The 15,805-nt window shown below is 37.7% G+C and overlaps 1 protein-coding gene across 5 annotated transcripts in view; it reads left to right on the top strand.

Annotated features, from left to right (window-relative positions):
* The window catches only part of EPS8 (EGFR pathway substrate 8, signaling adaptor), a 126,965-nt gene that overhangs the window by 70,385 nt on the left and 40,775 nt on the right, over positions 1–15,805 (top strand). For all 5 annotated transcript variants that reach the window (XM_064735267.1, XM_064735285.1, XM_064735276.1 and 2 more), the window contains exons 3-4: positions 6,500–6,590; positions 7,911–7,984. In XM_064735267.1, coding sequence (XP_064591337.1) covers positions 6,529–6,590; positions 7,911–7,984 — 136 coding nt within the window. In that variant the 5' untranslated portion in view covers positions 6,500–6,528. The remainder of the gene's footprint in view (positions 1–6,499; positions 6,591–7,910; positions 7,985–15,805) is intronic.

Raw genomic sequence — 15,805 nt, forward strand, 5'->3', positions numbered from 1 at the left:
TTGTTTGGATTTTTGGGTTGTTTTTTTTTATCCTTTCTTTTATACAAGACATTCCAGCTGTGGTGATACATTCTGCAAGGGCTGCATGATGATCTTGATCTTGGTAATTAATACTAACATTGCTTTAGATGAGGTGGTTAATTCTCTAATTAAAAATAGCAGTGAGTGGTGGCTTCAGTGCTTGGCATATTTATTAACGTTCCTTTGTTGCAATGGGGATTTTAAGTCTTTGAAGCTTTTGTATCTGTAGAGCTGCTTTATTTTCTTTCAATATGGTTAATTATAAATCATGGCCCAGACCTGAAAGGGATGGAAATAAGTTGCCAAGCCAGAGTAACAACCTGTTTTCAAGCAGGGCCTTTATTAGTGTGGCAATAATAAGGGCAAAGTCTATGAGCATGGTCTGAGGTTTATTCATTCAGCTCTTCCTGTTGCTCTCCATATTTCTCCCCTTCCTCAAAATAAAAGATAACCATCTTGATTGTATTGTTAGAATATTTCTTTTACAGTGAATCACTGGGAAATATCATAGTAGGAAAAAGAAGACTTCTAGAGCATTTTTTAAATCTTGGTTTTTCCAATGGAAACCTTCTCTTTTAGGCAGCAATTTCTGTTCTGAAGACAAGGCCTTTATCTACTTTGGTTGATAATTATGACCACAAATTTTCTCTAATAAATTTATCCTCTCCCTCCTGCTGAAAGGAGTGCTGCTAATGAATTTAGCATACTCCTCCTCAGTGAGGGACTCAGGGAAGAGTATTGGATTTCAGAAAGTGTCAGTGAAAATCAAAACACTTCCTGAAGCTGGCAAAACCAGCTTGTCTGCTGCACTGCCCTGTGGAGAAGGATGAGAATTCATTTACAAATCCCCCCTGGGCACTCTGTGTGCCCTGGCCCTGTCCCCTGCCTGGACAGAGTGGGGTTTTTTGTCTGTCACTGTCTTTAGTTGCTTGAAATGCCTCTACCCCTGTGACCCCTTACACAAACAGGTAAATAATATTTATTATTGCTGAATTTTTGTTACTTATTTATTTATTAAAATTATTTAAATTTATTTTATTTATTTAAAAATATTTATTATTTACTCCTTATAGAAAGCTGAAGTTCAGCTTTCTATAAGGAGTAAAATTCAGGCAGGAGAGGGAGACACATCCAATCCTTTCCTCTCCACCTTCAGGTTTCTTTAGCAGGAACCCTAGCTAGTTAACACTGCACCCAGCACTAAAACCTAAGACAAGGATGCAAAGAAGTGCAGATTTGCATAAACTAAAATGAAGTGTAATTAGTGCTAAGGGGTGTGCTGGACAACTGCTCTGAATGCAGAGAGGTCCTGAAGGAAACAGCATTTTCAAAATTGTTTTATTAACTTATTTCCTGGTGCTTGGACAGAGGAGTGAATACTGGAGTGTATACGACTCAGAGAGCTTCAAAAATAAATATCAATAGAGTGGCCTGAGAGAGGCAAAGGGGACAACAGTCACAGTGGTGGGGAATCAAGTTAATTTATTTTGTGTTCAAACTGCAGCACTTGTAGGGCCTGGCTTTCAATTTTCTGCATTGTTTTTTTGCTGTCATCTTTTCTACCAGCTTTTGGATGCTCCAACCTGCTTAACATGAAAGTGAAAACATTACAGAGCAAAGCTGCTGCCAGCTCAACCAAAGGCAGTTTTTTCTCAGAGAAATTCTGGTATCAGTGCACTGAGGCTGGAAAATCCCCAGGGATCATTTCAGAAGTATCACTTACTCATGCATCCATGTGCATTTTGGTGTTTATCTCCAGGCAAGATGTCCAACAAGCAGCAGAACTCGTGTTTGCTCTTGGCTGTGCTCTGAAGCGAGTCCCAAAGCAGAGGGCAGCGGCCACATTTCAGCTGGCTCCACAGGATGTGTTTCTGCCAGGAGCTTCCCATTTGTAAAATCTGGGGCTGGAGTGAAGATGCAGATAGGAGAGCAATGGGTTAGAACAGCAGGGTAGACAACAGGAGATGCTTGTTGAAAATTTAGCACCAGGAGGGAAAGTTGTGTGCGGGTGAACAGGGTGAGTTTTGAGGAGAAGCAGATGAAAAATGGCAAGTGATACAGCAAGCTAAACAGGTTTTGTACATTCTGCAGGTCAGCAGTGAGAGGCATTTTTACTGAATGCACAGTGAGCCATGAGCACATGGATTTTTTTTTTTTAATTTTTTTTCCTCTGTTGTTTTGTTCTTCCGTAATGCTTTTGAAAGGGGAAGGGTGGAGAGAGAGTGTCCTTATCTGACATTGCTGCACTCACCAGGGAATGGTGTTACCTTGTAATGCCCACTGCTTTTGTTTAGGCTGCAGTCACAGCCTGTGCTCTGCCTGGGGAGAATTTTGGGTGGTTTGGGGGCATACATGATAACAATAACATTTTCCTAATCAGTAGACAATGATCATTCCAGCCATTATTGGCTTTCCTGTTCTTTCCTGTGCATCCTTTTCTCCTTAGCCCTTCCCCCTCCATGACTTCTAAAATATCCACATCATTAAGTTGTTTCTCTTTTAGTTTCCATATGATATTGTGATCTGCCTCTGGGTGGGACTGATCACTTCAGGATGAGTGGAAAAGAGCACCAGGCTCTAAAATATCTAATTTGCTCTAATGATGCAACTCTGCCTTTCTGGGAAAGGTGTTTTGGGTTATTTTTTTAAAATAACATGGGAGATTTTGTTGTTTTCAAACTCTTATTAGGAAATGCCATGGCAGGACATGTGAGCTGTTGATGTGCCACATAAATTGCATTGCTTTCATGAGGCTGCCATGCTACAAGATGGGGAAGACAAAGACTATTTTTTTTGAAAAAAACAGTGTTCATGACTGATAGAATCATGGCATGATTCTCCCCATGCTTGGGATTACCACCTGTAACCGCTGAAGAACAAAAATACATCCATTTCAGAAATGGTTTCTCTGTTATGAAGGCTAGACCCTTGTCATTTACAGAGCTCCTGACTATCAATATCCCTTCAAAAATAAAGCTGATGGCAGCAGGGAAGTCCTAGGTGAATTTTGTTGTTGTTGAGACAGTTTTGTGGATTTTTTGTTTGTTTTTCAAAGTAAAATATTTGTAAATATTTTATAAAAATATTTGTAAATATTTTAAACTTATTTTAATTATATATTATTTTAGTAAACTTAAAATATCATTATATTTGTCTTATTGTTATTATTTTATCTATTTTCCTATTATTCTTCTCTTCTTGAAATCTTACTTAGCCTTCCTGGTTTACAATATTTCTTTTTCCGAGCAGGCATGAGTATATATTTCTTTTTTTCAGGATCCTGAGACATGACCATTTTTGGTCATATTCACAATTAAACTGTTGATACTTCAGGCCTAATTGAAGAGGGATTTTATAGTTAATTGTGGAGGATGTTTATTTTGAAGTCTGGGACACCAGTGGAGGTTGCTGTGCACTGCTGGGCTGGGGTGAAAGGGAGGATTAAAGAGGAAGTGGAGTTTATTAATAGACTCCTGGTTGACAATGGCTTTGCAGTGTGCAGGGGGTGACTTTTGCTGCAGGACTGACTGGTTGTAAGAGATGAAAGAGCATTTGAGATGAGAAACACAGCAGAGAAAGCTGTACAAGGCAATAATAAAGCCCTGCACATACTGTTACCTTTTTGTGGTTTTTCACTTTTCTTCATCATGCATTTAATTTAAAAAAAAATTAAAGCATTTCCTTAAATTTTTTTTAATGAAACATTTAGGTTGAATGAGATCCAATTGTGTGATAATTTTGGGTAGTCACAAGTAGCTTTTTGATAGCTGTTATAAATATTTGGACTAATTATAAATTATTATAGTAAAGGGTTTGTTTGTATTCACATTCTGGCAGTTTCTTGAACCAAGTGACAGAAGCACTGCATGAAATTGTAATCACATTGAAAGTGTCATGTCAAGGTAGATGTGCTGGAATTTCAGAAGCAGTGGAAAATTGCATGAGGGACAGGAAATATTGTTGGTTGTACTCAACTATCTAATAGCAAGTGGTGTTTTGTTTGCATATCAGCTAAAGCTGACTAAAATCTTTGTGTTTGCTTGGCAGAAGAAGCTGCTTGGTTTTATATATTTTATTTTAATAGTCAATTTTTTTACTTCAGATTTTCAGCATCTCTTCATTCAAAACATAATTCTGAAGCTTTTTGTATTTAAGTGGTGTTGTGCCTTACATTGGGCAGGTATTTTGTCATGAGAGATGGTTTCTTTCCCCAGTGTGAGAATCTGCTGCTCAGCTGTCTTGCTGCTTTCAAACTCTGTGTCATGCTGACTTCAAAGGCTGAAGCTTGAAATTCTAATACATTGCATTTTAATATTTACATTCCTTCTACTTAAAATATCTGCTTCACCACCTCCATAAAACTGAGTGAATACAAATACAAGCCAAGCATTTGTCAGATTAAGATGTCAGAGCAGTGGAATTATTCTGAGAAAGTCTTAAACCAAGGAGTTTTCTCCCCCAGATCTCACTTTAAGACAGATAGTTGCAGAATCTGTTACAAATAGGCCTATGAAAAAGACTACAAATCAAAAAAGATTATGACAAACAGAATTATTCAATGAGTGCTATCTTAAACAATGTGTGGATGGAAAGTTAAGTGGGGACACCAAACAGTAGCAGTGATAATTTGTGTGTTTTGGATGTGGTGACTCTATGGAAGTTAATCACAGGGGAAACTGCTAAGCAGGGCAGCAAATTGAGCTTGGTTGCCGATGATGATAAGAATTAAGAGCTGATAGGAAGTGGTGGAGAGCTCAGAGGCAGCCTGGGCTGGAGAGGGGCACTCTGAGCTGAAACAGGGAGTGCACAGTGAGCTGGCAAATTCTGCTGAGAAAATGAACGCTTGTATCCTTTCAAGTCATGGGATGATTTCAGGATGCTTCCCAAAGGTTGTAATTGCTAATGAATTGAGCAGCACTCAGCATGGGTGGTAATTTATTGGAGACAGCTGTTAAGGACTGCGCTCCATAAAAAGAGTTTTAGAGCAGCCAAACTGGCTACCAGCTTGGATATGTGGTTTATTTGTGGGGCAAAAATGTGCTTGTGTCACTAAAGAGGTTCTGCAAGGAGCTAAGATTTCAAAGAAAATTAAATAAAATTTAAAAAAAATTAAAATATGTATATGTATACACTAAGTCAAACTAGCGTGTACCCACTAAAAGCAACACCACCCTTGCACATGATTTCACTTGGTGTGTCAAATACACCTCAAATACAAATACACCTCAAATACAAATACATAATTTCGCTTGGCATGTGCAATACACCAACAAATACACTGTTGTAGTTAGTTTTGCTAACTGCATCAGGGGTTTGTTACTCAGAAATGTATAAAAACTGTGCCCTCAGCACCAAAGGTCACCAAAGCTTGTTTGTCTCTTGAACTGACTGATGGATTTAGAGCTCAGCACAGATTTTGGTTGTGTTTTTGCATGGAAGAAGGAAGCAGCAGAATACAAGTGGGCGCTCAATGGACACTGGCAGGTCAAAGAGCTGCTGCTTTTCTTTGTAAAACAAGAGGAGAGCAGTGAATGTGGGGCAGTGAGATGAATTAGGGCCTCAGAGGAAAAGCTGGCTGCAAGGCAGCTCCAGTGCAAACAGAGCAGGCTGTGCTTGCTTTGGAAACAGAGATTTTTGTAGGTACAAATTTGATCTGGTACACTTCTGACTGCTCTGCAGTGTGACTGAAATGTAGAGAAATATTCAAATTTATATTATTCATGTATATATGTAAATGAAAGAGTGTTTGCCCATGGTAAATTTGAATATGAAAGGGTTATGAAAGTCACTTTCCAGAGCTAGTTTTAACTTCAATGGACATGTTATTAAAGAGAGAATTTTTTTTAACTGTTTTATCATGGCCTGTTCAGCACTGCTTTTATAGGAAAGGTTTCATTTGGCACACCAAACTTTCAGGATGTTAAGCACTGCTTAACAAAAAAAAAAAAAAAAGTTTTCTTAAGTACCAAAATAGCTGACCAAGTTTCCTTTTGTGCTAACAATTGTGTTTTAATTTGATAATGCATCTTTTCTAACAATTCAGCTGATATGTTTCATAGAATATGCATCAAAAGGTCATTTCAAGAGTTGCATTTGAAAGAAATGAATTGAGGGCTGAAATCGAGCATGCTTGAGCAATAAAGTTACCATTTGGAACATCTTGTTCACATTTGCAGTAGATCTTGTTCTTTGTTTAGTGAGCCTTTTATTTCTCCAGCTATTCCTAAAGACCATTGTATCAAAAATAATAGCTTTGTTCACGAAATTATAAATTATTTGAAGCTATAACTATCAAATTGCTACTGGGAGAAGTTCCACAGCAGCATCACCAGGATGCAGTTAACAACAATTGAATTTGTTGATGCAATTTCGTTCCCATTTCAACCATAATTTCCTCATTGGGTTTGTATTACACCTGTGTTCAGCCTCCTCATCTTTTAGGAGACTTCAGTTCATGTGCTGTTTTTCCTTTTCCCAGGTGGTTTCTCCCAGTGAGTGGCAGTGAGAATGAATGGACACATATCAAACACCCCTCCCGGTGGATATGGAAGTTACTTCCCTCAAATGAAGTAAGGTTTTGCCTTTGACTTGCCTTTTATAGACAAAATAGTGTTGTACCTCCTTCTTTAGGTTTTTATTTCAGATAGAGCTGTAATTAGTAGGTCCCATTGGAATTATAAAAAGGCTTTTTCCGTAGAAGAAATAACTGTGACAGATATTTTTATGTTCATGTAAGGGAAAGCTTTGTTACTGCATGGACTCATCTGGAAGAGCAAAATAAATTGCTGTAGCCATAACATCCTTATTGTGTTACTCAGAGAGGCCTTTGTGTGCCTGAGATGTTTAAGGTTAGCTGTGAGTGAATGCATTTTTATGCATAAAAGATGAGGCTGCCTCTCCCATCTGTGAGAACAGACTGTTTCCCAGGGAGGAGAACTGAGCAGCTGCTACCTGTGAGTGTTACCTTGCCTCAGATAAGGGGGTGATCCCTCCATCAGGGGCATGGCAGAGACTCACTCACAGCACTAATGAGAATTTACCCATCTGATGCCAAGGAGCACGTATTCCTGTGTGGAACAGGATATCTGTGGTGTCTTTTGCTTCTCATTAAGGTGAACTCGTATATCAATCAATCATTAAACTCTTCTAGTCATATTGCCTTTTTGTTTGTGTAAGACAATGAGAGTCATTTAAAGTTTTTCATTAAAAGCTGTAAAAATTGTTAAAAGCAATCAACATTTGTGTATGCAGGGAAAAACCCCCAAATCCTACCCAATTCTTTGGCATAGTCATGATTATTATTGTTATTTTTTATTATTATAAAATTATTATATTTCTTATAGAAATAATATGTAAATATATATATAATATACACATTATATATTATACATATTAATATAATATATAACATATAATATATAATACATAATATATAATATGCACTATATAATATATAAATATATAATATAATATATACTATATAACATATATAGTATTATATATATTACACATATCTTAATACATTATATATAAATGTATTATATATTATATTATTATTATTATTATTATTATTATTATTATTATTATTATTATTATTATTATTATTATTATTATTATTATGCTGTGAAGTCTGTTCCCTGAGTTAAGGTGGTATTTATTTATACCATACTCCAGTTGTGCACAAAGTTGTATTAATGCAACAAAAGAGAGCTTAGAAGGGCCTGCCGCCCAAGAGAAATATTCTCCCTCATATTCATTGGTGTGAAACAAATATCTGGTATCATTCCTTCTGTTATTAATGCTGTAGTTATGTGTACTAATGGGAGGGTTTTTTTTAGTGCCTGCCAAATATATCTATACAGAAGATAACCAGAAATGTTTTCTTCCAGTGGCTATGGCTCCCCAACGTTTGCCCAAGCAGAGAGGGAGCAGAATTCAAGAACAAGTGCAAAAGCTCTCTATGGTAAGGTGGCAAAAACTCTCTAAAGTTCTGTGCTGAGCTGCTGTTTAAATAGTGATTGTGGAAATATTTTGCACATATTAATCTGAAAGTGTATGTACAGAGACATGGGTGTGCTGTCAGCTGAACTGAAAAACAAAGTGGTTTTATTCCTGCTAAAGCAAACTAGAAAATGCTCAGTTTACTAGTAAGAAAGCTCCCACCTGCTCATTTTCCAGGCAGCATTCATCACAAAACTCAGAGTGATGCTATAGCTAAGTTAAGCACCAGGGAGAAGGCATTCAAGGGTTTAGCTGTGCTTAAACCCTTGTGGCGTTTTATTCTTCCTGTACCTCCCTCTGCCTCCCCAGCTTCATCCCCTGCTAGCACAAAAGGCACTTACAGCATTCTTCTTCTTTAACACAATGATTCCTAATCAACCTAAATACCGAATCAATCTAAGTTCAAATTTACTTTGTTTTAGTGCTGTGCTACAAAAGTCAGTTTCTTGACATAGTGCTGAAGGCAGGAACCGAAACTGAGGGAAATTCTGAGCTGATCATTCTAAAGAGTGATTTCTGCATCCTGTGTGGCTTCACTCAGCAACCTGATTGCAAGTGTTGACAGAAATATTAGGTGGCAACAGAAACCAGCAAGAGACATTGCAAAAAACTCTTAGCAGGTTATTTCTTTATGAGAGTGTTGTGATTCCTTTTTCATTTTATGTCATCATCATAATTTTTCAGGAGTTTATGGTTTAAACAGTTTGGCAGTATCTGTGTCTTAACTATGTCCTTTAATCTTTGTGAGCTTTTAAAATATCTCTCTGAGCTTTTTCATATCAAACATTGTGGGATGGTCATGTGTCAGGAGAAGATGGGGACAAGTGAGTAAATTTGAAGTGTATAATGTTATTTTTTTTACCTCCAAAGTACTTAACTAAATTCAGGTACTAAGGAAAATTCTTGCCATGAAATTGCTGCGTGGTGGTTCCTGTAAAGGAAAATGTTGTCCTTGGTTCACTTCTGTTCTGGTAGATATGTACAAAATGATAGTTGCAGTTGCCAGGAGCTGAATGAAGTAGAGGAATCAGTTATTTTGGAGCTCCAAGTGGATATGTATTGGCACAGCTTTAAGACTTTGCACATTTTACTACTTCTGCTCTGTTTTTTATACATAAAGAAGTAGGGTGTTGCTATCACCACATATATGAGCAGGAGAAAATAAGGAAAGGGCCTAAAATATTTCTCAAATTCAGGGCAATTTTTTGAATTTTTAGCAACAAATTTACTATTCTGCTGCATCCCATGTGCATCTTCTTTCCTTGTGATGTTGAATTTTTTGTGCATACTGCCCAAACAAGGTGAAAAACAGCTGAGTGAAATTGGAAGTTTGAGTGTTGAAAATGCTCATTGCAAAGTATTTTATTCATAATTAATTACTAACTAAATTATTTTATTTGAGAATTTGGAGATTGAAATCCTATAAAGCAGGAGGAAGCTGTCTTAGCTTTCTTTTTATATTTGTTGTGTACATATATTTTAAATGTATGTATACTATTTAGGTTAATACAGAAAGCTCGTGTATTTAATAGATTCACTTATACTGGAAAAAAATATATGTAATTTTACTGTAAAATGGACTGTGGGGTTTTTATTGCTTTATTTTACTAAAATGTCACAGCATGAGGTCAGCACCAAATTTTCCCCATTAAAATGTTCCTTTTCTTGGAAAACTTGAGAGTCAATTGGACTGAGCCACCTATCCCTGACTATTAAGTAAAATGGTGGCAGGGCTTCTAAGTGACCACTTGATATTGAACTCAGTTTCTTCTAAGCACTGTAAAGACTAAATAATAATAAAATCAATAATGATAATAATGGTAATAATAATAAGATGATGATGATTATTATTATTATTACTACTACTATTACTATTATTACTGTTTAGTATTGCTTGTTGTTATATATGTCTATATTTCTGTCCTGGCACATATGCAGGCATGTTTATGTCCTGGCATGAATTTTATGTCTTTGATGCCATTGCTGAGGTGATTAATGAATATTCAGCCCTTCAACCACCACACAGAAGGTTGGCCACAGTGCTGTGGGAAAGGAGGCTGGAATGTTATTGGTGTTACCAATTTTTGGTGTTCAGCTATTAATTATCATTATTATTGCTGTTCAGCTCAAAGCCAGACCGGAGCCATCGCTATCTCTAATGTGCCTGTCTGATAGCGAAAACTTCCTTGCAATTGCCTTTTTTCCTGTGTCAAATAATCCCTTTGTTTGCACTCATTTCCTTCCTGAAATGAGCTGTTTCCTATTTGCATGACAAATCTCTCTCTCTGAGGCGAGTGAAGGTGCTCTCTGCACATTTTTATGGGGGTTATTTCATCGTTTGCTTCCTGCTCTCTCCATCGGAGCTGGGTTCTGGCTCCTGCTGTCATCTGTTGTTCTAGCATTGGCTCCTCCATCTGTCCTGAGCAGTTCTGACTGGGGGAGAGGAGCAGCAGTGCTGGGGCTTTGCCAGCCCCTGACACAGCGAGGAGCAGCCTCATTCCTCAGGAGGGATGGACCTGGATTTTGGTCCTTGAATTTGGATCACTCCAAATTGTCAGATTATTGTACAGAACTGAAAGATGCTGCTAAAACTGTCTTCTCACAGCACGTTAGAAAAGACTGAGTGTTTTGTGCTCTGAGTTTATCCTCTGGTGGCTGTGATTTGGAGCTGGAAGTGAGATTGCCTGTGTACTGTATTTGCATGGACTGTCGTGGAAGGGAGGAATGATGAATCTGACTCCATGTTCTCAGAAGGCTAATTTATTACTTTATAATACTATATTATATTAAAGAATACTATATTAAACTATACTAAAGAATACAGAAAGGATACTTACCGAATGCTAACAAGATAGTAATGAAAATTTGTGATTCTTTCCAGAGTCCTGACACAGCTTGGCACTGATTGACCAAAGAGTCAAAACTACTCACATGAAACCAATGAAATAACCACCTGTGGGTAAACAATCTCCAAATACATTCCACATGTGAGCACAACACAGGAGAAGCAAATGAGATAAGAATTGGTTTCCTTTTCTCTGAGGCTTCTGAGCTTCCCAGGAGAAAATCCTGGGTGAAGGGATTTTTCAGGGTTATTATTTCAGGATAATGTGAATGCCACACGTGTATTTTTGCATTGCTCACATGCCTCATTCAGAGCAAGAACTGCAGTGTAACAAATTCAAGGAAACCTCAGGCAGCTTGTGAAAATGCCAATCCCTTGTATTAAAAATTTTAGAAATTTAATAGTAATAAAATGGTTATAAAAATAGGAATATAATTAGAGTAATAAAAATTTGGACAATTAGGATTTAGGACAATATGAGACATTAAAAAAACAAAAAGTTACAGACAATCCAGGTATCTTTTACTGGGCAAAAGAAGCCCGAAAAAGGACACCCGTTAACAGATGATTAACCCTTAAAAACATGTATGTTGCATATTCATACACCTCATACATGATGCATAAATTCCATTCAAACACAGGATTCTGTCTGGTCAGAGTCAACTTCTTCCTCTTAATCCTAACGGTGTCTTCAGGGCTGAGTGAGACAGGAAGAAGTTCATTTCTTCTGATAAAAGAGCAGTAAAGTCTCTTTCTCTGAAAGATTCAGGTGTCTTGTGGCTACTATCTCACTGAGAGTCCTTTCTTTAAAAAAAGTATCTTACACAGCACAGTTTCTATTTTGACATTACGTTATAACCTAAAATTATATTTAACACACTACTTAAGAAAATTAATGCAGCATAACCTTTTAACATAACACATATAATATTCATTTTAATAATAAAATACACATCTTTCACAAGCTCACAGGCAGGTAAATGAGTGCACTGAAAGAAGCCATCCATGTTAACATCCTTGCAGTATTTCAGTTCTCAGATTAATTTGACAATTGACTTCTAAATAACACTCTTCCTTTGACAACCACTTCCACACAGCCATCAGAGAGAAGCTCCTGGCATTAATCTCTGAAAGTGATAGTGTTTGCTCCTCTGAAGAGGAAATTTGAGTTCTGACCTTTGTCCCCAGATGTTTAGGTCACTTTTGCTGCGCTTTGCTCTGCCTCAAGCTGGATTTTTTTTTTTTTTGCAATTTATTCTTAAAGGGTATCTACCATCAGTCCAATGCAGATAGATTGTAGTAAATTAAGTATTGGGCTTTGTGCGTGATGGTGTGTAGAAATATTTTATGCTGTCAGTCCAGGATCCTTGGGACAGATTTTGAAAGAGACTTTCAATCCATGGCCACGTGGATTGCCATCAAATTTCAAAGCTATCTACAGTCCTGTTGATCTGTGTCCTGTACTGGCTGGTAGAGTTTTTGACTTGGTTGAAAGTCTTTGGTTAAGAGGTTGCTTTTTGCTTTCTGGTGTTTTGGATGCTTTCAAAAATGAAAATAAAAGCAGTAGTTTTCAATCTTCATTTGAAAACAGAAACATGATTTTTTCCTGATGATTGGTGAATTCAACAATTTCACACAACATGAATTGCAATAATATCTGTCCACATCAGACATCAGGAATAGTACTAGTTTCTGTGGAGCAATGTTCCTGTTCCTCTGGAAGCTTCAGTAGCAAGTAGGTCTTACATTCAGGACCTATAAGTGACATTTAGATTTTACATTCAGGACCTATAGGTGAAATATGTTGCTTTTAATTTTATTGCCTTTGTGTTGTGAGAGATTTCATTTAAATCACATTCTTCTCGGTTGCATTTGCTATAGATTGGTTAAGAATTGGTGGTTAAGAATTTAACTTAAGTGTATTCTGCCATGATCCTCTCTTTTTTTTTTTTATTATACCAAATGAAAAGTCCTTTATCTAAATGGTGTGCAGCATATCAGCAGAATTTGAGCTAAGCTGTTATTAGGGCTGTACTGTACTTTAAGTGGTGGGTGTAAGAGCTGCAATGAGTAGAGTATACAGGGAAAAACTCAATAATTTTGATAAGGTTTTTTATGTTTTGATAGTTTTCTTCTTCTTTCGATAGTTTTATGCATCATATCTGTAAGTCTCTATTGTAGAATTTCACTTCAGCTTCAATAGCCTCTTCATGCATGAAGGGACCTGTGAGAGGCTGAGATTGATTGGGTGGATGAGGAAAGTGAAACAAAGCATACAAAACATTATTTTGTTTTCAGTGTCAGGGGCTGACCCCAGCCAGCATCTGAGAACCTCACCATTTGCTTGCTCATTCCTCCTGTCTCCTCTCTGCAGCAGAACAGGGGGAGAACTGGAAGAGAAAAAGCAAGAAAAAATCCTGATGGATCAAGATAAAGATGGCTTGAGGGGTGAAGGAAAGAACAGGGAGGAAAAAGGATTGAATAGCACAAAGGGATTTACTCACAATCTTCCATAAGCAGAGCAATGGCCAAACTATCTGGGCAAGGAGTCTTTGGAAAGACTACTGCCAGTTTTATTGCTGAGCAAGGATATTAAACAGTATGGAATATCCTTTGGGTCAGCTGTGCCCTCTCAGCCTCTTCTGCATCCCCAGCCCACTCACTGGGGCAGCAGAACAAGAAATTTAGAGAAGACTTTGACACCATTCAGCCACTGCTAAAATATCCCCTTGTTATCAGATCCAAAAATCATCTCCATCCTAGCCAGAGCATTCAGCACATCAGCAGATTCTATTGCTCCTTTTCAATAGCAGAGCTTGTGTTACCTGCACTTGCAGTTAGTGTGGTAAATTAAGGTTTCTGTAAAAGCAGTCAGATTAATATTGATGGGTAATAATCTGTCTCTTTGATACGTGAAAGAGTTGAGAGATGGAAGCTGCATTTCCTGAAGAATGGCAATGGGCACCTCTGTAGGAAAAGAAAAGGTTTTATACAGATGAAAGAAGCTGTGAGAGTCACCAGCTGAGATCTCTCTGACTCGAATATGGAAACACAGAGGTGCTGCAGGAAGGAGCAGCAGTCCCATGTGTCATCTGGAGAGGACAGAGAACAGATGTGCAGGCCTTCATCAGCTTTTCCAGGAGCTCAGGGCAGTGGAGCACTTGTGCAGGAGGGGTTGCAAAAGGGTTTGTGTCCTTTCTGATGGCAAGGGGAGAACTTCTGGAGGGTTGTAGGTGGAATCTGGGACAGGAGCCAGGCACCAGGAGAAAGCAGAGCTTGAAGGTTCGTTTTGAGGTCCTGGAAAAGCCATGGGACAAGGACATTTTAGCTGCCAGTCTTTCTATTGCCTTTCCTTTTTTTCTTTTTTTTCCTCTCTCTTTCTTTGTGTAATGTTCATATTATCATGGGGGGACTGTTCTTCCTTCAGTGTGATTCATGCCAGGCAGCCAAAAAAACCATGTCTCAGGGAGCTGTAAGGGAAAGAAGACCCACTTATGAACCATTGGATTGTAAAAGCTTTGGAAAACAAAGGCTGAAGACAAATCTTTCCAACAATGAAAGAATTTTGCCTGATGCCAGGACTCGTTTTAGAAGATGTATTTTGATGGGTGAATAATTTCAGGGTGCAGCTGTAGAATCCACCTCCAGATCCTCTATAGCAGTGTTTCAGTCCCAGCTGAAATGTTCTGCTTTGCTCTAAGTGATAACTTGGGTCTCCAGCAGGTTCTAATTCTCATTCTACCCGCCTTAGAGAAATAAATTTGTAAATATGAATTGTTCTCAGTGTGGACTCGCAGTTCTTGTGTCCCTACCTTTTATTTATTAACACAAATACTGATTGACTTTAGTTAAATGTAAATTTTATCAAAGTTCTTGTTAATTACAATGTAATAGTTACAAGAACTTTAATAAAGTCCACATTTAATCTCACCATGACAGTGTGTGTTGAATATTTTTCCATCCTGTCCTACTGGGAGTGTTGAGCTGCTCTGTGGAAGAGGATCTGTTATATGACCATGCTGCAAATGGTTTTGAAATTCCTGTCTTAACACAGAAGCAGAATAAGGAGCCTCTTCCTAATTTACTCTCTGCTTTTTGATTCCTTTGGAGCCTTTATATATATATATATATATCAGACTTTCTTTGTTTATTTAAAGCAACTCCAACTGTTACTGTTTGCAGCATTTACAAATTTTACAGTGGATGTAAACTTTCTGATGCTTGTTTAATTCAATAGCACAAAACTTACATTTTTTGTAAGACAACACTCAGAACTGAGTACTTGGTGCATTGTTATTGAAACAAGTAATTTTTTTTGTTTGTTTTGTTTAAAGCATATATTCTTTCTTACTGGACAGTATTTAAGTATCACTTACAGTCCACAGCAGAAGGCTGCTAGCTGATCCCCTTGGAGATGCAAATAATTCTATGGGATTAAACTAGATACTGCTTTTTAATCCCCTTGTTTTATTAGGAACAGATGGACTTTACTTCTTCAGATCATCATCCAAACAAAAAAAGAAAGGTAGCAAATCAGACAGCCCTGCTTTACTGGCTGTGCTGTTGGGGTGTGCATGTGTGTGTGCTGTGGTTAAAGAGACAATCAGTGAAAAACTCATTTCAGCAACATGCTGCAAAAGCAGAAATAGTAGATATAGATGGAATGAGCAAGGCTGAAATCCCAAGGCTGTATCCTACATTCCTTGGGATTTCAGAGTAATGCATAATGAAAGAAAGATATCTTCTTTGAAATATTCACACACCTGGCTAAAAATAATTTGTGTTGTCCTTGCATTTGGCTGTTTGCTCTGCACACATCCCCTGCTGAAGCAAAGTGAGCAGCTGCTGTGCAGGATTAGGATGGCTCTGCTGCCTCAGTGGCATTTGTCACCGTGGGAGGGGGGCTTCAGGCCAGTGCTGCATGTCAGAAATTTGGTT

The sequence above is a fragment of the Zonotrichia leucophrys genome, chromosome 1A, assembly GCF_028769735.1.
Source record: "Zonotrichia leucophrys gambelii isolate GWCS_2022_RI chromosome 1A, RI_Zleu_2.0, whole genome shotgun sequence".
NCBI lineage: Eukaryota > Metazoa > Chordata > Aves > Passeriformes > Passerellidae > Zonotrichia > Zonotrichia leucophrys.